Source organism: Protopterus annectens, chromosome 5.part0 (genome assembly GCF_019279795.1).
Source record: "Protopterus annectens isolate FY-2018-M chromosome 5.part0, PAN1.0, whole genome shotgun sequence".
Lineage (NCBI taxonomy): Eukaryota > Metazoa > Chordata > Ceratodontiformes > Protopteridae > Protopterus > Protopterus annectens.
In genome coordinates, this window is record NC_056735.1 from 1,738,715,101 (window position 1) to 1,738,741,493 (window position 26,393).

General features: G+C 42.5%; 1 protein-coding gene across 1 annotated transcript in view; it reads left to right on the forward strand.

Annotated features, from left to right (window-relative positions):
* The window catches only part of LOC122801872 (transcription termination factor 2-like), a gene marked incomplete in the record, with an annotated part of 438,525 nt that extends 419,176 nt beyond the window's left edge, over positions 1–19,349 (forward strand). The window contains 1 exon segment of the mRNA XM_044071534.1: positions 19,166–19,349. Coding sequence (XP_043927469.1) covers positions 19,166–19,320 — 155 coding nt within the window.
* Between the last annotated feature and the right edge of the window lie 7,044 nt (positions 19,350–26,393).

Below are 26,393 nucleotides of genomic sequence, written 5' to 3' on the forward strand. Positions count from 1 at the left end.
TACTGACCCTGGTAACTACCGCCCCATCAGCCTGACAAGCCTGATCTGTAAGGCTATGGAGCGCATCATTATGGATCTCATAAATAGGGATATAGGGAACCTTCAAACCCTGGACCTCATACAGTTTGGGTTAGGGGGAGCAGCAACTGACCCTGGTAACTACCGCCCCATCAGCCTGACTAGCCTGATGTGTAAGGCTATGGAACGCATCATTATGGATCTCATAAATAGGGATATAGGGAACCTTCAAACTCTGGACCTCATACAGTTTGGGTTTGTGAAGGGCAGATCATGTCTGCTCAATCTGATTGACTTCTTCAAATCTGCCACCAGAGCGGTGGATAAAGGCAAGGCTTGTACACACAGCCTACCTCGATCTAGCCAAAGCCTTTGATACCATCCATACTCTGGACTCATTGATAGACTGACTAATCTGGGCATTGACCCCTACATCAGAGGATGGGTTGCCAACTGGCTCACTGACAGAACCCACATGGTGAAAGTAGCAGACTCCAAATCTGACTACCGGGCAGTTACAAGTGGAGTCCTACAGGGATCTGTTCTGGGTCCTCTCCTGTTTGGCATCTACTTCTCTGAATTTCAAGCCAACACAAAGGGACTTTGGTTGACTAAATTCATGGATGACTGCAAACTGGGAGCTATTATTGATTCTCAAGCTGATGTAGACATCCTGCAAAAAGGCCTCACAGGGAGCGACTGGTGCCGAAACCATGGTCTTAGGCTCAATGCTAAAAATGCAGAGTCACTCCCTTCGGGAAAAACACGGTGCCCACAAACTACCATATCGACGGTAACCCACTTAACTCCAAAGGTGTAATAAGATCTAGGGACACGGGTAGATAGCAACCTCTCCTTTGACAACCATGTTGTCACTGTCATTAGAAAAAACAAAACAAAATTCACAGCAGCTTCCAAATAAAACTTGTAATCCACAAAATGAAGTAGCTTTTCAGGCAAAACAATAAAGCCCTGAGCAGGGCAAGCTTAGAAAATTGTGAAAAAACCCACAGATGGCTCAGCACACTTTAGTTCACTTTATTCCACAGAAACACAGCACATAGCCCAAAGAAGTCACAATTATTAAAATCCTTGCCTTCCAGGGTGATTCCCCTGCTTTCCAAATACACACTTTCTGCATTGGTCATGTATGCACACTGTTGACAATGTCCACATTTAAACATCCCCTTCCTTTTTCTCTGTCTCTGAACTTCTTGGTTTGTACCATTTTCCAATAAAAGTTTTAAGTTACTTGAATTCTTATAAACTACTCTTAGCTTTTCATTCTTTAGTTTCTCTAAGTCAATAAATGCTAAAAATATATTCCATTCCTTATCTATAGTTTGTCTTACCATTTTTGCACAAGCGTTATACTCCAAGATGAGTGCACTGCCAAAATTGTCATTTGCCTTTTTTACTGGGCCTACCGTATCAATTACTGGTAATCCTAATATTGTCTTAAAGTCATTTGGTCTCCTTTCTGTCACTTCTGTCTCAATTTTGTCTATCATATCATCTGGGTATTTCCTCGTCCTAAACATTTTCCTTAGTAACCTTTTTTCCATTTCAAAGTCTTCATCTCTGGACGTCATCCTGCAGGCCCTAATATATTGTCCTTTAACTATATTTTTCTTGGAGTACAAAGGGTGAGCACTTTCAAAGTGCAAATGAGAGTTAGAATAGGTACTCTTTCTATACACCCTGGAATTAAAACTTGAGTTTTCCTTGTATATTTCTATATCCAAGTACTCCAACTTCTCATAATTTATTCTGTAAGAAAATTCAAGAAAATTAGTACTGTTGTTAATATATTCAATAAATTTTTCTATCTCTTCTTTTGGCCCTTACCACAGGATACATGTGTCGTCCAGGAATCTTCTATAAAGTGACCAGTTGTTACTGTATGTTGATTCGGTTACCATCTTCTCTTCCCATTTGGCTAAGACCAAATTGTCATAGGTGGATGCACAAGTGGCACCCATCGCTATTCCTTTCTTCTGGTGAAAAAATTTACCTTTGAAGTAAATGAAGTTGAACTTTAGAACCAAATCTATAAGCTCCATCACCACAGTACACTCATCGTGGGTTCAAGTCTCATCCTCAAAAATTAGTTCTTCCAGGTATCTTAGTCCATCACTGTGGGGAATGCTTGAGAACGAATCTACAACGTCAATTGTTAGGAAGCATAAATTTTCATTGTATAGATCATGATTCAATGTCCTTAGAAGATCCCAAAAATATCTCAAAATGTTGGTTCTCTTAAGCCACAGTTTCTTAAGCTTGACATCCACGAATTTGACTAGCGGTAAAGTTTTGGAACCCTCAGCCGAAACTATTGTCCTCAAAGGGGGATCCATTCCATTCTTATGTATTTTGGGGATTCCAAAAATAGTAGGAATTTTAGGTTTGTCCACTTTTAAATATTCATATGTCTTCCTATCTAGCAATCCATCTAAAAATAAACTTTCTAAGGCCATATCTATCCTTCTGTAACTAATATTTATTTCATTTTTTGAAACTGTGGAGTATTTGTTAGGGTCTCCTAAGATTTCATTCATTTTCCCCTCATAGTCAAAGCTGTTCATCAATACTATTCCCCCACCTTTGTCCGGTTTCATAATTCTTAAGTCTGAATCCCCTCTTAATTCATCAAGGATGCTGCTTGCAGCCTGGCTTAAGTTCCTTGTATAGTGTACTTTCCCATACTTCTTATTTAATTCTCGAGTATATTCTCTAGATTTTTTTTATCTGGGGGTGCAGTGGGGGATTGTATGTACTTCTTTTTACCAGATCTCCTGGTTCATAATTTTTCTTCTGATCAAATATAATCTGGAAGTTAATTTTCCTAGTAAAGGTTTTAACATCCATAATTGTTTTGGTTAATTCTCCCCTTCTATTAGGAATGAACTTGGTTCCCTTTGATAAGAGACTAAAATGTTCTTTGGTTAAGGAAATATTGAATAATGATTCCCCTGCTTTCCAAATACACACTTTCCGCATTGCTCATGTATGCACACTGTTGACAATGTCCACATTTAAACATTCCCTTCCTTTTTCTCCGTCTCTAAACTTCTTGGTTTGTACCATTTTCCAATAAAAGTTTTAAGTTACTTGAATTCTTATAAATTACTCTTAGCTTTTCATTCTTTAGTTTCTCTAAGTCAGTAAATGCTAAAAATGTATTCCATTCCTTATCTATAGTTTGTCTTACCATTTTTGCACAAGTGTTATACTCCAAGATGAGTGCTCTGCCAAAATTGTCATTTGCCTTTTTTACTGGGCCTACCGTATCAAATACTGGTAATCCTAATATTGGCTTAAAGTCATTTGGTCTCCTTTCTGTCACTTCTGTCTCAGTTTTGTCTATTATATCATCTGGGTATTTCCTCGTCCTAAAGGAATGGTTACAGGTCAGTTTTTCAATGAATTTTCGTGAAAAAGCAGTTAAATCTGCACCAGTAACTGACTCTTACAAAACCAAACTTTATAGACTGCAAAAATTGTTATACAAATACAAAAGTTTGGATATTGAAAATAGTTATTTAAATGAATGTATAAGTGAAGGAATAGTCCCAAAGGGGCTAAGGGTATTTAAATACCCTAACAATGTGATTGAGGGAAGTATATTTCACAAAGACCTTTTAGAAGTTTTTAACAGATGTGGGCTAGATATATTAAAATGTATGATTGAAGAAAATGTTAGGATTAAAGCTGAACTGTTTAAAGAGATTGATATTTTAAATGAATGCATTAAAAATGACTTGATTTTTACAATTCCTGAAGAAAGAATGAAATATGACAATATTTTTATTGACACAAGTAACGATTGTGATAACTTAGTTAAGAGAAAAATAAAAAAACTAGAAAGGGACCTTAATGAGTATAAAAATAAGGCAAGTTACCCGAACCCAAAGAAGAAGGGAAGGACAATGGGGTAACAACAATATGGAAGGAACAGATGATAACCAGGATAATGCAGTAGTTAGTGAGCGGGTTACAGACTTAGATGATGTCTCCGAATACCCCCCTTGCGTAGGTCCAACAGACTTAAGGAATAGGGAGGATTATGAACAACAATATAGGTACACAAATTTTCGGGGGTGACCAAGAAGGGGGAGGTACTAGGACAACTCAGTACCAACCTCCCCGTCTTGGAAACAATTCCATTCTGCAAGACGAAATGAACCCCCTATAGATGTACTTTCGAAGATTTTAGTAAATACAATTTCAGTCATATTTCCTTAACCAAAGAACATTTTAGTCTCTTATCAAAGGGAACCAAGTTCATTCCTAGTAGAAGGGGAGATTTAACCAAAACAATTATGGATGTTAAAACCTTTACTAGGAAAATTAACTTCCAGGTTGTATTTGATCAGAAGAAAAATTATGAACCAGGAGATCTGGTAAAAAGAAGTACATACAATCCCCCACTGCACCCCCAGATAAAAAATCTAGAGAATATACTCGAGAATGAAATAAGAAAGAAGTATGGGAAAGTACACTATACAAGGAACTTAAGCCAGGCTGAAAGCAGCATCCTTGATGAATTGAGGGGATTCAGGCTTAAGAATTATGAAACCGGACAAAGGTGGGGGAATAGTATTGATGAACAGCTTTGACTATGAGGGGAAAATGAATGAAATCTTAGGCGACCCTAACAAATACTCCACAGTTTCAAAAAATGAAATAAATATTAGTTACAGAAGGATAGATATGGCCTTAGAAAGTTTATTTTTAGATGGATTGTTAGATAGGAAGACATATGAATATTTAAAAGTGGACAAACCTAAAATTCCTACTATTTTTGGAATCCCCAAAATACATAAGAATGGAATGGATCCCCCTTTGAGGCCAATGGTTTCGACTGAGGGTTCCAAAACTTTACCGCTAGTCAAATTTGTGGATGTTAAGTTTAAGAAACTGTGGCTTAAGAGAACCAACATTTTGAGAGATTCTTGGGATCTTCTAAGGACACTGAATCATGATCTATACAATGAGAGTTTAAGTTTCCTAACAATTGACGTTGTAGATTCGTTCTCAAGCATTCCCCACAGTGATGGACTGATACCTGGAAGAACTAATTTGTGAGGATGAGACTTTAACCCACGATGAGTGTACTGTGGTGATGGAGCTTATAGATTTGGTTCTAAAGTTCAACTTCATTTACTTCAAAGGAGAATTTTTTCACCAGAAGAAAGGAATAGCGATGGGTGCCACTTGTGCATCCACCTATGACAATTTGGTCTTAGTCAAATGGGAAGAGAAGATGGTAACCGAATCAACATACAGTAACAACTGGTCACTTTATAGAAGATTCCTGGACGACATATGTATCCTATGGGAAGGGCCAAAAGAAGAGAGAGAAAAATTTATTGAATATATTAACGGTACTAATTTTCTTGAATTTTCTTACAGAATAAATTATGAGAAGTTGGAGTACTTGGATATAGAAATGTACAAGGAAAACTCACGTTTTAATTCCAGGGTGTATAGAAAGAGTACCTATTCTAACTCTTATTTGCACTTTGAAAGTGCTCACCCTTTGTACTCCAAGAAAAATATAGTTAAAGGACAATATATTAGGGCCTGCAGAATGGCGTCCAGAGACGAAGACTTTGAAATGGAAAAAAGGTTACTAAGGAAAATGTTTAGGACGAGGAAATACCCAGATGATATGATAGACAAAATTGAGACAGAAGTGACAGAAAGGAGACCAAATGACTTTAAGCCAATATTAGGATTACCAGTATTTGATACGGTAGGCCCAGTAAAAAAGGCAAATGACAATTTTGACAGTGCACTCATCTTGGAGTATAACGCTTGTGCAAAAATGGTAAGACAAACTATAGATAAGGAATGGAATATATTTTTAGCATTTACTGACTTAGAGAAACTAAAGAATGAAAAGCTAAGAGCAGTTTATAAGACTTCAAGTAACTTAAAACTTTTATTGGAAAATGGTACAAACCAAGAAGTTCAGAGACGGAGAAAAAGGAAGGGGACGTTTAAATGTGGACATTGTCAACCGTGTGCATACATGAGCAATGCAGAAAGTGTGTGTTTGGAAAGCAGGGGAATCACCCTGGAAGGCAAGGATTTTAATTGTGACTCCTTTGGGCTATGTGCTGTGTTTCTGTGGAATAAAGTGAACTGAAATGTGCTGAGCCATCTGTGGGTTTTTTCACAATTTTCTAAGCTTGCCCTGCTCAGGGCTTTACTGTCATTAGAAAGTCATTCTGCATGGCACATCTCATTACAAAAGGTTTCTTATCCAGGAGGAAAGAAGTCATAATCCCTCTCTTACTCGTCCCTCATTAGACCCATTATAGAGTACAATGTCCCATTTGGCATGTACCTCACTAGAAACCTCCAGCAGCTGGATAGGCCACAAAAGTTCCTCACTAAGAGGATCTTAGGACTCAAGTGCCTTATACAGAATGACTCAAAAAAACTCCAGCTTTACTCTGCGTCATATTGTCTACTTAGTCAATCTCTGCTTGACATATACAAAGCCATGTCTGACCCAGTATTGCTAGACATGCTTCTTCTGATAAAGTCACAATCCCTTCGCACCACACACTCGAAAGACCTCAACCTCAACACTACGTTAAACAGAACCTGCTGGAGGGACAGATTCCTAACCCAGAGACTTCCCATACTCTGGAATAAACTCCCCATTCACGTCAAGCAGGGCACCTCACTAGCCCTCGTCAAGAAAAATCTTGACGAGTGGATGGGTAATAGGAAATTCACCCTGAGGATCACTTCATTAGCCTTGCTCGACAGGGGCACAAGGACTAATGTCTGGCAGCCAGATGACTAGGAATATTCCTGGTGCTAGGCATGCACTGGCTCCAGGGCCGTTAGGCTAGTACTAACCTATGATTAATATTTTTTAAATCTACTTCTACTTCTTTTGTCATGTAAGTTACCCCATGGTTTAATATGTTAAGATGTTTTACATTTTAATGTTATGTTTGTAATGAATGCATGGTACCTTCATTAAGGGGACTTGTTCTTAGTTTATTGCAGTAAAAAAGTGAATGCAAGCTGCATGGAAAATAACAAATCAGCATTTTTTAAAAGATGGAATATATCCAGAAAGTAATGTTTTTGCAGTAAGAATCAGATTTTACTTTTGAATTATGTACGTCAGCCATTGACTGCTGATCTTTTGACTGAATGATTTACCATATTGGAGTTGTTTTTCTGAATAAATTATGTTATGTGAATTAAATAATGCTGTGGTTATGTTAGTTTTTAATCCAGAACATTTTGCTCCAGTACTTGATACCTGTTCTTGTATATAAAGAAACTTTGAGCAGTAGTGTGTGAAATCTTTTGATTAAAAATAATTGAGAAAAGAAACTGCTTGTGTGGTTTACTTGGACCCAAATTACCTATGTTTGACTAATGGTTTGAGTGATGAAAGAGCTGGGGTGGAGAGGCTGGTAGTGAGCGGCAATTGTTGGTTTGTCCATCCTGGTAGGACAGAGGTGCATGTGGCTGACCTGCTCAGTAAAACTTACTCGCCGTATGGATAAGGTAAGAAAAACAGTACAAGATATTGGCTGGTGGAGTACAATATATCCATTGCTAACAGGAATATCATTGATAAGAGTAGACAACTGTATATTTTTATCTGACCAGGGAATTATCAGAAACTGTCGCTTAGGCTGTCTCTAACGATCTACAAGATAAAGTTGCCTCGTAGCTAGCCACCATGGAGTCTATATCAAACTCGTCCATGCAGCTCATCGCACATGCAGCCAAAGGTGCGACCAGGGCAGCAGGTTCCGGCATTGTCAGTAGGTGTCACGTCTGGATGTGCTTTTGTGATTTCATGGAGCCCTTCAAGTCTTCCTTCATTAAGGCTCCGTTTGATGAATCATCCTTATTCGGCCCCAAAGTAAAAGGACGCATTATCCACGTGTGAAAAAGATGGTAAAACCCTGGCTGCTGTGGGCATTCGTTTTTCTACTCCTCAATGATCCTTTTCCAGGAATCAGAGGAGTGGAAAAATGTTCAAAAAGTCCCAGGGGCCATTCCAGGACGCACATGGTGGCTGCTCCCCTTGGGGCAGAGGGGGGAGCTCAGAATGAAGATGCCATCCCTGTGGCAGAGGTGGCGCATGAAACCAAGGCTCCTGAGGCACTTTCTCTAGATAGCCCTACCAGCCCTCCTGAAGGGAGGCCTGATTGCTTAACTCTGGAAGCAGTCTGGGGAAGACTGTCGCTGCATTCATTAGCCTGGTGACAAATAACCTCCAATACTTGGGTGCAGAAAATCATTACCAGAGGCTAGTGCATCCCCTTCATACTTTTTCCACATTCTGTAAGAAAAATCCCCAACGTTCCACTCCATCAGAGAGATCAAGCAGCCAAAGGAATCCAAAAGCTGCTACAAAAGAGAGTTATCCAAGAAGTCCCACCAGACCGGATAGGATCCAATTTTTAATCAAGGTTCTTTTTAGTGTAAAAAAAGACAGACGGCTGGAGGCCAATATTGGACCTCAGCCTTCTGAACATCTTTGTTCAGCAGACAAAATTCCAGATGGTCATGGTTCAGTCTATTCTTCCCTTTCTAGAGGAAAACAGTTGGATGTTCTCTGTAGACCGTCAAGATGTGTATTACCACATAAAAATGGGCAAGCGCTCAAGAAGGTTTCTCCGCTTTCATTTGGGGGCCAGTCATTACCAGTTCAGAGTGCTGCCCTTTGGTCTCACCACAGCCCCTAGGGTGTTCACCAAATTTATGGCAGCTGTCGCATCTCCAACCAGGCATCTACTGATTCAATACATAGATTTCATCACACGCCTGTTCAAGTACCCTGAGCATTACAATCAGCTACGAAAAGTCTATTCCCCACTCAAGACTTAAAGTACATAGGAGCCCAACTGAACATGGTTTCATGCATAGCTTCTCTACCTTTTCACAAGCTCCAAAAGATGAGGTTGCAAGTTCAGTCCATTTTACCAAAAAACAAGGTGCCCACTCTTCTAATTTTTCAGGCCCCAAGATCCATGGCAGCAGCTATAACTCTGGTCCCACTGACAAGGTTTTACACGAGAATACTTCAGTGGCTCTTAGCTGCAAAATGGTCCATTCTTTCCCACCCAGTGAATCAACTGATCCTGAAAACGGGACGTTGAAAATGAGATTTGTCCTAGTGGATGAAGTTGGAAGAAATCCTAATGGGACGTCCATTTGTTCCCCCTCAGCGCAAGGCCAAAGTGACCACATATGCCTCCCAGATTGGGGGGGGGGCATTATCTGGGAAAGACAGTCCAAAGCCCTTGATCTCCTCAAGAGGCAAACTTACACATCAATGTCCTGGAAATGAGAACAGTACTCCTAGAGTTGCAAGCCTTTCAAACTGCCCTTCCTCTGGGAACAGTTGTGATTCAGGCAGACATGTCAGTAGTCTGGTACATCAACAAATGGGGGAACAAAGTCCTACTCCCTTAGCTGGGAAGATCTCTGAGTTTGCCAATGGGCAATATCCTCCAACTGCTTTCTTGTGGCAACTCACATCCCAGGGAGCTCCAATGTGGCAGTGGAAAAGTTGAGCAGACACATTCTACTGCCCCACAAGTGGTCTCGGAATCCGAAAGTGGCAAAAGATATATTTCGCCGCTGGGTACAGCCTTGTTGTGACCTATTTGCCTCCCCAATGAACAACAAGTGCAACACATACTTTGCCCTAATCCCTCCACAGGGAGAGTCCCTGAGAAATGCTGTCCTTCTCACTTGGCCCTCTGGTCTCCTTTATTCCTTCCCTCTCTTTCCACACATTCTCCTCTTCCTGAAGAAAGCTCAAAGGTTGCGAGCCAAAGTGATCCTCATTGCCCCTTTCTGGCCCAGGTAAGTTTGGTTCCCCTTTCTATGGCCTCGCTTGGTTCACCAACCTTGGATTCTGGACCTGCTGTCCCATCCACAAGGGCTGCTACATCCCGATCTTCACTCCTTCAAGCTCACAGCTTGGTTCCTCCAATTCCATTAGACACCAGGCAGAATAATAATACTTCCCCTGTCCGAAAACTACTACTGGCTTCCCATAGACCATCCACCAGGAAACTGTATTCCAGTAAATAGAAAAGATTTTCTCTTTAGGCCTTTGAAAATAATTTAGACCTTTTCTGGGCTCCAGTTGAAAAAGTTTTGGAATTCCTAGCTGATCATTTTGACCAAAGAGCAGCTGTCTCCGCCATTGTTCATTTAGCAGCCATCTCTAATTTTCACAATGGATACGAGGACCATCGTTTAATTTCCCATCATCTGAGCAAAGTGTTTATCAAAGAAGTTTTACACTTCACGCCTCCATTCAAGGATCCGTTACCTCTGTGGGATCTTGCCTTCATTTTGCAATACTTAATACTACCTCCCTTTGAACCAGCTGCCACTTGCCATATCAAATTCCTTTCCTGGAAAACTTTTTCTAGTGGCCATCACTTCTGCCAGGAGAGTCTCAGAAATGCTGGCACTTTATGAAAAATGATGTACGGTGGTTTTGCACAAAGACAGGGTGTCGATGAGGACTAACCCTTCATTTCTTTCTGAACTGGTCTCTGAGTCAAACATTAATCAATCCATTCACTTTCCAGTTTTCTTTCCCAATTTCTCTAACAAAGGCAAATATTGTTTACATTTATTAGATGTTCTTAGCTGAGGTTTTACCTTGACAGGACTAAGGATTGCAGAGCATCAGACCAATTGTCTGTTTCCTTTTCAGGACCAAAAATAGGAAAACTTGTATTTAAAGTGACCCTATCTAAATGGTTAAGAGATTGTGTTACTTTCATTTATGAACATAATAAACGAAAATTATCTGCGCCTGTGAGAGCGCATTCAACCAGATCTATTGCCACATCAGCTGTTTTTCATTCCAAAGCTTCTCTAGATGAAATATGTGCAACCACAACTTGGGCTACGTCTCATACTTTTATCATTCATTACAAATTAGATATGGTCTCCATGGGAAGAGCATCCTTTGGCTCTATGGTACTATAGAATATCCTTCCATAAGGCCACCCAGGGAATAAAGTAGCTCAGGACTCTGTCCCAGCTGTCAAGAATTAACGAAGATTGTCAACATCAGATGAAGTTATTTACTCACCATAACGTTCCTTCTGTGTTGTCTGTCTTCATTCATTCTTAACATTCCACCCACCTTCCCCCTCCATTAGATTTCCTGGGGGATCATACCCTTGTCCTGGGCTTTCATTAGGGGTTTTACCTTGGGGTTGGTAGGGTGGCCTAATAGTTAAGGTGTTTACCTTACAAACACAAGGTACAGGGTTTGAATCTCACAGGAGATAATTGGCTAGGCTTAAAATGACTCGCAAGGGCAGTTAGCCTAGTAGTAATCTATGAACCTATGACATGGCTTCTTCTTACAATTTATATTTTCTTCTTCTTGCTGTAGTCTGCAAACTCGATCGGAGGTAATACGGAGAGGGACATTGTGGGTAGAGACTTGGCTCAAGAGTTTTTTGGCTGGCACAAGCTGTATAAAGGCAGAGCCAGTTCAAAGGAGCAGAACCGTATCCCAGCTGTCAAGAATGAACAGAGATCGACAACACAGGTGGAACATTATGAGAGTACATATTTTTTTTTTTGCTTTCCTTTGGGATCCAAACATTGTGTTAAACCATGAATTTTGCTTTCCTTTGAGCTGGATGATTACTCGTATCTTAACTTTTTGCCATGGAAAACTAGCTTTTTGGTGGCTGTTCTGCTACAAAGATTGCTGAGATTCAGGCAGTATAGTTAGAGCCTGCTTACCTTGTTTTCAACAACAACATTGTTGTGAACCAATCCCACTTCTGTGCCCAAAGTAGGAACCAAAACCAACTTGAATTAATGTGTTAGTTTACCTGTGTAACTTTTCCAGAATAGTCAAATAGTGGGAAAGAACTGTTTTAGATGTTTATAGATAAGCTTCTATTTAATAGGACAAAGTCAATCAGAAGTACCTCACAAGTTCTGTTTTGTTTTGTTTTGTGTGCTCCAAAAAAGAAGGGGTTAAGGTTTTCAAGATAACTTTGTCTCAGTATAGACAGAAATGTATAAAGTTTTGCTGAGGAAACCATAACAGATCTCACCAGCTGTTCCTACTGCTCATTCAAGTTTGTGTGTCCTGATGAGATTTGTGAAGCTGCTATATGCACTTTTCTGCATGCTTTCACAAGGCACTGTGAACTGGATACAGTCTCCAGGTCTGTGTCTTAATTTTGGTGCTACCGTTGTTGGTGAGGATCCTCTCCTGATCCTACCTGGGAGGATGAGCTAAAGCCTGTGCCCTAACAGTTGAAAAGAATGGCCAAGATCACCTCATATATATATATGTTATGTACTTACCATTTGGATGATCTTGATTATCTTTGGCATGTCCCCTATCCTCTCCTTCACTTGTGTGATATAAGGAGTTGGGGAAGATGGTCCCTCACTTGTCTATATGGTAGTCTGTAACTCTTGGAATAGCTTTTGGTTTCCAGACTTGCTCACTTTTGAGCAGCACTCAGTAAATGTGGAAATAAGAGAAGGGGGTATAGGGCATTATGAGATTGGGGAGTCGGTGGTGGTTCTAGGGTAAAGTTTTGCTGTTGAGCTGAGATGAGCCTGCAGCTAAATTTTAATTGTTGAAGATGATGGACACAGATCACACAGACCTGTCATTATGGTGAAGGCATATATATTGTTTTAGTCCACTGCACTTCCTGTGCAAATCAGTCATCTGAAAGTGCTTGTTGGGGTTTGTAATGTCCTGTATGTGTGTCCAGCACGTCACCATTTATTAGTCTAAGTGACACTGACTCTTACAGGATGCATCAGTGAAAGGACTAAACAATTGGTGCACTATACTTTGGAAAACCTGCCTAGATGACCTGTTAGTGGAAGACCTTTACCTCACTCAGGATGTCAGTTCAAAGCATGAAGATAAATAGTCTCCCATTACAGTCCATTTCTTCTACTTAGCGTTTAAGAAGTAGCAGTATAGGTCAGAGTTGAGACTGAACTGATAAAACGCTTATTTGTGCTCCTGAAGGAAAATATGAGGGAGGCATTTGTGCCAAGTAAGCCTAGTACCTTTAAGCCACTTCTGTGCTAGTTTGCTGGTGTATGGCTTGTCTCATTTCCAACTTGTACAGTGTCATTTTATTTGTGGCAGGGACTTATTGTAATTTTTGAAGAAGCTTTCCATGAAGTCAGTTGTATTGGATCTAGAGTGAGTATGACTGCAGTAGTGGTGAATGCTGTTTTCATGAAGGAAGACAGTACAGGCATGAAAAGTGACACTTACTGTCTGGCTTGATGTTTGTGTCATGTGGGGAAAAACATAAAGCTCTCCACATTTTCCATGTAGGGGACTTTGCTGCCTGTATCTCCTTACTGACTATAATCTGAGTTTCATGCACCTTAAAGAGAATTGAATTCCATCATGCTTTAGGCTGTCTATTAGACTGTTGTCTGTGAGACTAACTCCTTTCTCTCCCCAACTGTAGGAAGTGCATAATATTCATATGTCCTTCTATTCCTATGTTGCAGTATTCTTAGTGTGGGATTTCCTGACTCCTATACAAAAGCTTCAGCTTGGCTGTTGCAGCTGCATGGGACGTCACACGTAGGGCCATAAACCAGGGACCTTATGTGTGACGTCTGCACGCACAATCCTCAGAACTTTTCAGCTGCAGACGACTTTGTATCGTATGATCGTTCTCCAGGAATAGGATTGACTATAGATAAGTAACCTGTTGGGTTATTGCATTTCTAATATTTTACCTAACTTTCGCATTGCTTAGGCTTGGTTGTTTTAGCTTTCAGCTGATGTCAGGTAAAAAGGGAAAGTGCCAGTGTGGGCGCCAAATTCCTCTTAAGGGTGCTCATAACAAATGCGCTTTCTGCTTAGGCCAGGAACACAACCATAACGCTTGCCCTATTTGCAAATCTTTTGTGCCTAAGACCTTATGTAGCCATCTGGCAGATTTAAACCTTTACTTAGAAAACCAATGCCTCAAACGGCTGGCTCTCGGGATGGATCCCGCTTCAGAGGCCGCCCAAGAACCTCTGTGTAAGAAGGCCTTCATTGCCTGCAGCTTCGCACCCAGGACGTCCCGCCAACCACCGATGTAAGAGTTGAGCGTTTGGCGGATCAGTCGGCTCCATCGACCTCCCTCGTGGAGGCTGCTGCACAGCCAATGTCCGGCATGTCCATGGAGCTTTCTCAGACACCGACACCTGTCGATGTCGAGGTGGAGCCAGATTTGGGGATTCCTTCGACTGGGATCCAGACCTCTGATACAGCCGCTGCCAAGCCCAACTCTAGACTGAATCCAACCAAAAAGAAGCAGAAAATATACTACGCCTGCTTCTGAAGCCCCTCCAGACTGGGAGGCCTTCACCTCCTCTCTTATTCAGGCATTTATGGCCCTTAGGCCTTCTGCCTCACCCACAACTACTTTGCCTCTGCTAAGCCCTAGGCCTACCTCTGTTTCTTCTGTTCCCAAAGCTTCCCTCCTTGAGGAAGAAGAAGAACATGAATCTAGATACTCTTCCTCAGATGATTCCATCTCTTATGCATCCCAGATTGCTTCTACCAAGGAATATTACTCTCCCGATGAGGATTCTGTGGAAGGGGATTCTCCAGCTGAAGACATTTCATTTGGTGAAACCATCACCAAAATGAAAGACTATTTCAAATGGGATACTTCCCAAATGACAGAAACCCAAAAAATATACTTTGAACTGCTGCAAGTGGAGTCCCCCTCCCCTTCAGCTGTGCCCCCTGTCCTTCCTGCATACTTGGATGCCTTTACTGCAGCATCTAGAACTCCTGACTCGCAGCCTCCTGCTCCTAAGCGCCCAGGCTGCTTTTACAAGGTGCCTGAGGAACAAAAATTCCTCATAAAGCCACCCTTAGCAGACCCAGCAGTGATTGCCACTGCACCTGATAAACAGTCCACGTTGCTATCTTCTGCCTCCCTTTCGCCCATGGATAAAGATAGCAAATCCATGGATAGGATAGGCAAAAAGGTGTACGCTTCCTCCACTTTGGCCTTCAGAGCCGGTAACTATCAAACACACATGGCCAAGTATGCCTTGGACTTAGTATCCCAAGCCACCTCCATGCTGGCTTCAATTCCTGACAGCCCCATTAAAACAGATATCTCCTCCAAATTGTCCTTAGCACTACAAGTGGCTAGACACTTTATAAGATGCAGCTACGATGCTGCAGAAGCTTCTGCTCGCTCTACAGCATCAGCATCTGTTCTTGGGAGATATTCCTGGCTTAGACTACAGAATCCGCCAGAGGACTTCAAGTCCAAAATCTTGGACGCTCCCCTAGATCACAACATTCTCTTTGGAAAACAATTTGCAAACCTTTTTAAGAATCTGCAAGAAAAAAGCAAAGAGTTACAGGATATTAAACATCTCCTGGTATCCCCTATACCCAAATTTTATAGGAACTACCCGACTAAGACTACCTTTGTTAGGCATAACCCGCATTCTGCTGCCTCCTCCTCCAGCCCCAGAAGAGGAACTAGAAGACATTCCTCATCCACGCCCACTGGCCCTCCTCCTCAGCCTAGACAGCTCTTTCAGGACGGGAGGTCCCAATAATGCGTGACTGCCTTGTTCATCTGCCCCTCTCAGCTCGCCTTACCCACTTCTTCCCCTTCTGGCAGAAAATCACCACAGACCAATGGGTATTAACCATTATTCAAAAAGGATACTTTCTATCCTAGAAACAACTTCCCCCCCTGGAAAGGCATTCCATTTCCCCCCAAAAAAACAATGCCATCTCCTTCCACAAATTTTGTCAGACCTGCAACAACAAGGTACAATAGAGCCTGTTCCCACAGGACAAGAAGGAAAGTGATTCCACTCCCGTCTGTTCCTGGTCCCTCGAAAGGACGGTCCCTGGAGACCCATTTTGGATCTCTCCTTCCTAAACCTTTACCTGCAGGTACCATCCTTAACAATTCTGTCACTTCTCACTCTCTTACCCCCTCATACAGTCAAATGCTTTCATGGTCACCTTAGACCTAAAAGATGCTTATCTGCACATTCCCATCAGGGCCTCACACAGACATTTACTGCGTTTCTCTGACCCATCCTCGCACTTCCAATTTACTGCCTTGCCCTTTGACTTATCCACTGCCCCAAGAGTGATTACAAAGTGCCTAGCTCCAGCCAATGCCTTCTGCATGACCCAAGGAATCCAGATTTACCCATATCTGGATGACATCCTTATCCTAGCAGAGTCAGAAAATTCCCTCTTAAGACATCTACACTTCACTATGTCCCAACTACAAAGTCTAGGGTTCACCCCAAACCTCAAGAAGTCCTCCCTGAACCCAGACAAGGACAAGATATTCCTAGGTTGTAGAATCAATACAGAACAAATGAGAGCCTTTCTCCCACAGGACAAGGTTCTGTCCCTAACTTCCCACTTCCAGGAAGTTTTGCTCTCCCAGTCACTGCAAGGCAACTCCTTCGACTTCTGGGATTGATGGCAGCAACCATTCCCATGCTACCATTGGCCAGAATGCATATGCGAAAACTGCAATGGTACCTAAAAAATATCTGTTCACTTGGAACAAGTTATCCCCCTTCTTCCCTGTTTAAAGAAGGAAATGATTTGGTGGATCCAACAAGTACAACTAAACCCAGGGCTTTCCCTGCAGTCCCCTCAACCCACACAAATTTTGCATACAGATGCCTCAGACTCAGGTTGGGGAGCCACCTTACACTCTTACAGAGTCCAAGCCCAGTGGCAACCTCCCATGAAAACCAAACACATCAATGTAAAGGTGATGACAGCAGTTCTTTTAGCTCTTCAGACCTTCCTACCCCTACTGCTACCAGGTCCTCTTCCGATAGTGATGGACAATACCACTGTAATGTGGTACATCAACAAACAGGAAGGTACCAAGGCATAGCAATTGTGCAGGCTAGCCCTACTAATTTGGGACCTAGCATCCCAGCACAACATATCCCTGCTAGCCAGCTCTGCATCCCTTCGCAGGACAACAAGCAAGCATACCTCCTAAGCAGAAAGTCCTCTCTGCAGCACAAATGGATGCTGGACAGGACAGTCTTCCTAGACATAGTCCACCAGTGGGGCATTCCACAAATAGACCTGTTTGCCTCCCCCCAGAACAGGCAACTGCAGACCTTCTGCACAAAGACTTACTCCCCCCCCCCCCCAAGCATGGAGAGTAGACGTCTTCAGCTTCACCTGGGAGGGGAAGTTCCTGTACGACTTCCCTTTGATTCAAAGTCCTTCTGAAAATCAGGAAGGACAAACCAAAAATCTTGCTAGTGACTCCCTACTGGCCAAAGCAGCACTGGTTCCCCCTTCTATACAATTTAGCCAAGGGCAGTCACTGCAAGTTACCCCACAAGGTGGACCTTCTGACACAAGACAAAGTAACTCTCCTACACCCACACTTGCAAATGCTTTCCCTGACTGTGTGGGTGATTAAACTACTAACTCCATTCAGACACCACTATTCAGAGGACGTGCTTATCAGTCCTGATGGAGGCCAGGAAACCCACTACTAGAAAATTATACCTTTCTAAATGGGAAATATTTACTCAGTGGTGTCTGGGACAGGAAAGGGACCCTTACGAGGCTGACACCCCCTTAGTCCTCTCATATATGTGTCAACTTATAACTGGTGGACTTTCTTATTCATCAGTGAAAGTGCACCTCTCCACATTATCAGCCTGCTTACCTCTAGATCCTCACTTGTTAGCCAGGCTACATGTGAAACTCTTCCTTAAACGGGTCTTACACATCAGACCACCTAAGAAGCCTATCCCTCCTCCATGGGACCTGAACTTCATCCTGGAAAAACTAACCCAGCCCCCCTTCGAACCGGCTATTACAGCCTCTCTACAGTTTTGTACTTGGAAAACAGTACTGTTTGTGGCTATTACCTCTGCCAGAAAGGTTTCCGAGCTACAAGCCTTAATGGCATGCTCACCTTATACCATTTTTCATAGGGACAGGGTCACTGTGAGAACTAACCCTTCCTTCATGCCCAAGGGGAATCAGTGACTTATCTCTAAATCAATCCATTCACCTACACAATTTTTCCCCTCTCCCACTAACTAAGGAGAGAGGATACTCCACTCCCTAGATGTCCACAGGCAACTGAGATTTTACCTGGACAAGACTAAAGACATTAGGAAATCCAAACAACTCTTTGTATCTTTCCATCCCAGGGCTTTGGGCAAGGCAGTCACCAAACAGACCATTGCATCCTGGATTAGAAAGGCAATCAGTGTCTGCTACTCACACCACGGAAAAACCTCTCCAATTGGGGTTAAGGCACATTCCACAAGAGCAATGGCCACTTCCAAGGCCTTCCAAAAAGGGGTGGACACCACTTCCATTATGGAAGCCGCTACATGGTCCACTATACACACTTTCGCCAAACACTACAAACTGGACCATATCTCCAAAGCATGCGCAGGATTTGCCAGTGCAATCCTACAAGGCTTTGTGGCATCATCTTCTGCATCCGCCACCCTTTCATCAAACTAAGCTGTGGTACTCACCCACACAAAAATGCTGCAACATAGGAATAGAAGGACATAGAATAGTTGTGTAAAATCTTACCATAACCACAGATGTCCTTCTCTTCCATGTTGCAGTATTCCTTCCCACCCACCATTCCCCCTCGCAGACTCTACCAGTCTGACTGTTCCCTGATGCCTCTCTCCATTACAGAAGAGACCCAGGCCATTATACATGTCTCCTTTGGCATCCTATCCTGTTGGGCCATCTTCGTTGCCTGCTTAGCTTCAAGTTTGGAGGATTGTGCGTGCAGACGTCATACATGAGGTCCCTGGTTTATGGCCCTATGTGTGACGTCCCACGCAGCTGCAACAGCCAAGCTGAAGCTTTTGTATAGGAGATGACGTACGGGTCGCCTGAAGGCAGGAAATCCCACACCAAAAATACTGCAACATGGAAGACAAGGACATCTATGGTTATGGTAAGATTTTATACAACTATTCTTTGTGAGTGGAGATACATACAGATAGATGTTCTTTTTGATAGTTTGGAATTTGAACAAATGTTGACTATCTCTACCCAGTCGTAATACAAATGTGTTTTTAATATTTGAATTAGATGCATCCCTTGTTCCCTCACATGGGACTTTGATAATCTGTCCAGCCTCACTGGTTCATCACTGGAAGAAAGAGATTGAGAGGCACGTCAGTGGGAGCAAGTTGAGAGTCTGCCTTTACCATGGCCAGAACAGAGAAAAGAATCCTCATGTGTAAGCACTGCATTTTTCAAAATTCCCTTATCACTTCTGAAATCCTTCAACAGGAAGACCTAGTATATTGACTTACTGCAAGATGTCACCCTTCCAGATTGTAGTCTTGAATTTACATAGAAGTTTGAAGCAATATCTGTATTTCAGGTTATGTCTCCAGGCCAATCTGTTAAACCGTGGCAGTACTTGGAGAAGCACTCTGATCTTCAGCATGTTTACTTGTACTACTCTGTATGGGTTATCGTACATTTTCCACTGTTAATAGTCGTCTGTGATGGATGAAGTAAAATTTGCAGGTGTTAGAACATTATTGGAAATGGAAAGCAACAGTTGTGGTACAGTAACACCATGAAAAGCTTAGTAGGAAACATGCTAACTTTTTTTGTTAGCTTACTTGTTAGTCGGGTGAGCTGGCTGTTTCTTTTACACTTTTTTAGCCATCACCCTGGCACACTGTTAGTTGCGGCAATACAAAGGAGTTAAGAATATTACATAGCAATAAAATTATTACAGAATGTAACGGGTAGTAAGAGGTCTGCAAAAAAAAAAATTCTTAAGTTAACATGTGGCTGTGCCCTGGAGCATACACTTGAAAGCAAAAACATACCAAGTAGAATTACTTAGTTAAATTGCATGTACACAAATTTGGCTGTATGTGTTGATAAGGCTTAATTTAGTGTACTTTTTGTGTTATCAGCCCATACATTCCTGCAGTTAGCTTCACATTGAAGGAGAGTATATCTGTCTTATCTGTGAAACAGTGTGCAATGTTAGGTCTGTTATGTAGGACGCTAATAAGCCTTAGTCTTAATTTCCCAAGGTTCTGTGAGAAACTTGGGTCCTTCCTTATCACTGTTGCAGTATTCTTCTCTTGGGATATCCTGCCAAGGATAGCTGAACATCTGGCTAGTATACCAAAGCCTTTTCACTTTCCTGGCATTGTATGCAAGGCGTATGTTTTGTATGTACCTTAGATCTTGTATATGTGACATTTGGATACCCAATTCTCAGAACTGCTTTGCTGCCAGTCTCAGTGCAACTTCTGAATTCGGTCTGTAATCTGTCAACCTAGCTGGTTCTTTTGCAGAGTCTTTTACAGATGCATACCCCATTGGTGTACCTTTCTTTCCTTTTTTCTCCTGGTGTGTTTTTGTGTCATCCAGTAGGGGGAATGTGAGACTGAGGCAGATTTCCCATAAGGACAGACACGAGAAGTGCATTTTTTTGTTTAGGTGCTATTCATGACTTTACTTAGTGTGATATTTGTAAGGCATTTGTCTACAAGGCATTTGGCATCTGTTTGTCTTCCTTTTCTATTTGTTTGGAAAACCAGTGTCTGAAGTTATTGAATCAGGGCACCCTGGCCAAATCCACCTTCCCTGAAGTTCTGCCACCTCTTAAGAAAAAGCTAAAGAACACCTTCTGACTCTACTGTTGTCCAGCTGCGACCAGACGTCTCCCTCTGGTTGGATGAAGAACCCTTGGACTGGTTGCTATTGATACCAGTTAATTTTGCCACGACCCAGTTGGAGGCCAAGAAACTGCCTACTCACACATCTGCTGAGACTGTGCGTACATCTGGTACAGATGTTGAAAGGGAATCACGGCTGATTATATCCAAAGGGCCTAGGGAGTTTCTCCAAATTTTAGTCATAGAAGGGATGCTTGGTCCTCTTATCTAATCGAGGCAGAGCTGTAAGCCTCCTAGATTTGTCAAGGCAGTTGATTCCCTAAAAAGAAACAGAAAATACAATGTGACTACTGTAGCTAAGGATCCTCACAAAGAGTGAAAAGACTTTACCCCCCCCCCCCCCCCCCAACAAGACTTTTCTGCTCCTGCTACTGCTGTTACTCCCTGGTCATTCCCCCCCAGTGAAGAGACCTAGGGATTCTGATTCTTCTGATGAGAAGATGGACTCTGATGAAGACTCCTTAGCATATTCCTCACAAATGCACACTACTTTGGCCTTGGGATCGAATGAAGAGGATTCTTTGTCCCCTGATTCTCTTTTGAGGAACTATCCTTTGGGGATACAGTGGTCTCCATATTGGAACAGTTTAAATGGGATTGTTCCCAAATATCACAGGTTCAAAAGAGGTATTATGAACTTTTACAAATGGACTCACCCTGACCTTTTACAGTCCCTCCAGTCTTAGCTGCCCTGTTGGACACACACAGAGCAGCTTCTCAAGCTACTGACCCTTCATCTGTGGCCCCCTAAAAAGCCAGACACATTTTGTAAGGTACCTGAGGATCATAAATACTTGTATAAAAGTCCATCAGCCGATCCTTCTGTTGTCTCCATGTCCACATATACGCCATCCTTGCTTTCCAAGCTTCTCCCTTCTAACGAGGACTGCTGTGCTATGAAGAGATACGGCAAAAAGTGTGTACTTTGCTACTTTGGCTTTGAGGGCTGTTAGTTATCAGACCCACATGACTAGGTATGTCCTGGCTGTTCTATCCAGGCTAAAAGGGGGTTGTTTGAATGACATGCTGATTTGAACAGCCAGACTTAGGATCATTAGGACTTCTGCCCTCTCAGCTGAGTTCTGCCTCTCAAGTAGCTCACCATTCCATTAAATGCAGCTGATGCCTCCTGTAGGGCAGCTGCATTAGGCTTTGTCATGAGGAGATATTTCTGGTTACACTTGCAGGCTTTGCCTGAGGATACTAAAGCCATGCTTTTCGATTCCCCCTTAGATAATCAGAATCTTTTTAGCCCTGCTGCTGCAGAATTATTTAAAACCCTGCAGAATAAGGGTAAAGACTATGCAGGGCCTTAAACAAATTTTTGCTTCTCCTGTACAGAAGTTCTGGAGAAGCTATCCTTCAAAATCTTCCTTTGTTTGTAGGCAGACTAGATAATGTGCTTGAGATGAGAGTTTCTAAGTGAATTTTCTTGTATAAGCCCATTCAGAATTCTAGAGGCCAAAAATCTTTTCTTGATAAATCTGCCTCTGTCTGACATATACAGCCTTCCCTCCCCCAAGCACTTTCCTTCCCTGTTTGGCAGCTGATAACCACAAACACCTGGGTTTTCTGTATCATCCAACACCGTTAGTTTTATGGCCTGGAAGTCTTTTCCTCCATGTTTTGATGTTCCTCAGCCTCCTCCTTGCTAGCTTCCTCATTTTCCTCTGGTCCTGCTGGATCTGGAGGAACATGGAAACATACAACCTCTTCACTTGTCTCAACAGGGGACACGTTTCTGTGCCAGTATGTTTCTTGCTCCCAGGAAGGAAAGGATGTGTAGGCCCATTCTGGACCTGTCCAGTCTCAACACCTTTCTCAGGGTTCCTTCGTTCAGGATGTTGTCTCTTCAGATCTTTTTTCTGTCTTTGCTTCCCCATGCTTTTCTAGTCTCCCTGGATTTGAAAGACACATACCTCCATATTCCTATTCACCCTTTCAAGGAAATTAAGTTTCCGCGTCTCTTCCTCTCATTATCAGTTCTCTGCTTTATCTTTTGGTCCTTCTATAGCTCCAAGGGTATTTTCCAGATGTTTGGCCCCTGTAAGAGCTTTCTGCAGACTTCAGGAAATCCAGATATTTGCTTATCTGGATGACTTTCTGATTTAAGCCCCCTCTCAGCAGCTCCTGCTTCTGTATCTACACGTCACTATGCTTCTCCCATACAGTGTGAGATTCACTCTTAATCTCAGAAAGTCAGTGTTGACTTCCTCTCAAGACCAAATATTTTTGGGGTGCAGGATTTTGATTCCAATGTTGGCTTTTCTTCCACCTCCCAAGGCCCTCAGTTTGATTGCTTATTTCCACCCTCCACTTCACCTTCCAGTTCTTCCTTCAGAGGAATTTCTCTGAGCCCCTGGTTCATCCGCCATTCCCATGGTTCCTTTTGCCAAACTCCAGATCAGAAAATTCCAGTGATATCTTAAGACCGTTTGGCACCAACACTGCTACCCTATGGAGTTTCAAGTCCCAGTTTTTTAGCCCATCTCGAATTTGAACTCCTGTGGTGGATCAGCAGATCATCCTAAATCCTGGTCTGCCTTTTCAGGTTCCTCTTCCTACTTCGAAGCTGTACACAGATGCTTCCTGTGACAAAGGGAAATGCTGCCAGCTCAGCTAGCTGCAATTTTGTAAATGATTATATGTCATTTGTGAATATTAATATGATTTATATAGAATTGTAACAGAAGTAGATACTGCCAGCCCAGCTATCTGGAATTTTGTAAGTGGTTGTATGTCATTTGTGAATAGCAACATCTGCAGTTCTTTTTATTTGTGTGAATTGCTCAGTACTGGTTTTTTATATTCTTCTATTAAAGCTCATTTGTTAGACATTTCTGTCCATCTACCTTTGACTTCTAGTTTTGAAGTCAAACCATTCCTAAAAGGTGTTTTTCATATCAGGCCCTAAGAAAGCCTCATGTTCATCATGTTACACTGCTGCAGTCATTACACTCGGGTTATCCTGCCGTCAGGCGGTTCCCCAGTCGGCCTGAGTTCCAAAGTCTTGGTCCAGCGTCGGTTGCTGTCGCCTCCTCCCTGACGTCAGTGCCACAGGGGTATATAAGATGCAGCTGACGCCATTTTCTTCAGTCTTTCTTGCCGCGTGGTGCCCGAAGCAAAAGCAGTTCGCAAGTGCTAGTCGGCCGACTCCTGAGATTTTCATTCCGAATCCAGAACCAAAGTCTTCTACAAAGGTAAGTACCCCGTTGGGGAAACTCTTTCTTGCCTCAGACCGATGTCAGTAAAAGTTAATAACTGTATTTCTTGTGAGAAGCAAATACCTCATAAGGATTTCCATTCTTATTGTATCCCATGCCTAGGCCCAGACCACAACATCACTGGTTGTCGGTTTTGTGCTAGGTTTAACAAGCACACTATTAAATGTCAGTTTGATTTTGCCCTACATTACTTTGGCAGAAAATTTAATTACACCATGCCATCGGAAATTCCGACGACTGCAATTCATAAAAAGCGCAAAGACAAAGACAGGCACCCGAGGCCCAAAACTGACGAAGCCTCTTCTAGGCCAGTCACCGGTTCTCCGGTTTTCAGCGAGGCGCCTTCGCAGCTCCTGACGACCGCTTCTGCAGAACCACAGGCTGCAACCGACTCCCTCATGGAGATGTCTGGGCCATCGGACACACAAGTTTTACAGACTACCGAAACCGACCCTGCTGAGGGATCCGGAGTACATGAGCAATCCGCAGCTTCAGAGGGTGTCTTCAGACCTACTCAGCTAAGCATTAAACCCTCTTCTAAGTCTAAGCCTCCTTTAAAAACAAAGAAACAAATACAGTCTCCAGGACAGGCCTCCATGTCTAAGAAACAAATGCTCAAAATGGCCGAAGACCTAATCACTCTGATCAGGGGGTCCCATCCCCCACCTGATAAAAGGTCTAGACAGGATGCAGACTATGACTCATCCGACCAGGTGTCCATTTCCTCAGGATCATCCTCAGACCTAGGTTATTATTTACCCCCTTATGAGAATTCTGATGCTGAGGAATCAATTCCATCAGCCCCTCCACCAGAGGATTACTCTTTTGGGGAAACTTTACACACCATGAGGGAGCATTTCCATTGGGAAGGCCAGGATTACTCAGAATCCAAGAAAAGGCTCAGAGAATTCCTATTATTACCTCAACACCAGACCCCTTGCTATTCTGCCAGTGTTAGATATTGTGGATGATGTGTATACTGAATCCAGCTTAAATCCTGATTCCTTACCGCCAGCTCCAGTTAAACCAGACAGGTGTTAGTCCCTGACTCTCACAAATTTCTGTATAAAAGCCCTGTGGCAGACACAGAAACTATTTTTCAGGGACCCACGGGGGTTAAGGCCTCATCAGTAAAGAATCCAGTTCCCTCTGACAGAGATTCCAGAGCATTAGACAGATGGAGAAAGAAAGTATATACGTCTGCAACTTTAGCAATGAGAGCCTTAAATTGCCAGTTTTACATGCTAAAATATCAGCAATTTTTGATGTCTCAGTTGAAACAAAAAATGCTTCCAGATACAGATCCTCCTAATTTTAAGGAAATGCAGGATTTATTGCATGCTGCTGAACAAGTGGGAAAACATACTTTGCAATGTGGTTTTGATTCTTTAGAGGCCTCCTGTAGAGCAGCAGTTACAGGCTCTGTCATTAGACGACATGCATGGTTAAAAGAACATACGTTACCAGATCATGTTAAAGCTAAACTACTGGATGCATCTTTGCAGCATGATGTCTTATTTGGAGTTAAGGCAGAAGAGGTATTAAAGAAAATGGAGGATAAGGCAAAATCTATGCAAACAGTGAAGGATTTCTTACAGGTACAGCCTCCTCGATTTAGTAGAAACTGGCCAATAAAAGAATTGGTCCTTTCCAGTTACGGACAGACCTCAAAGGGGCAGATACAGACGTCCAAGAGGTAGAGGTCAGCCACAAGGTCCTTACAGGCCTCGACAATTGGGGTGCATCAGGCCAGAAAGAAGGGGAAGACAGCCACCAACCTTCTAAAAAACAGTCCCAATGACTTCCCACTACAGCTGCCAAACAACTCTCTCTTGGCAGCCCCCTTGGGCGGAAAACTGGCTCTTTTCTATCACAATTGGCATATGATCACCAAAGACAAATGGATTCTCAATATCTTATCTCAAGGTTATAGGTTCCACTTTCACACTCTGCAAAGGTTAAAAGGAATGCCAAATCTGCCACCAAATCAGTGGGCAGAGGCTCAAAAACAAATTACAGCACTCATGAACATGGGAGCTATTCAAAAGGTACCGCCACAGGAACAAGGACAAGGATTTTACTCAAGACTCTTTCTGGTTCCCAGAAAAGACAAAGCCTGGAGGCCCATTCTGGATCTTTCTTCTCTAAACACTTACCTGGATGTTCCGAAATTCAAAATGCTGACATTACAGCAGCTTCTTCCCATGCTGGGCAAGCAAGCTTGGCTTGTGACCTTGGACCTCAAGGAGGCATACTTGCATGTCCCTATCAGACAAAACTGCAGAAGATACCTCAGGTTCATAGCTGGTCCAATCCACTATCAATTCTCTGCGCTGCCATTTGGCTTATCTACTGCGCCCAGGGTCTTCACAAAGTGCCTGG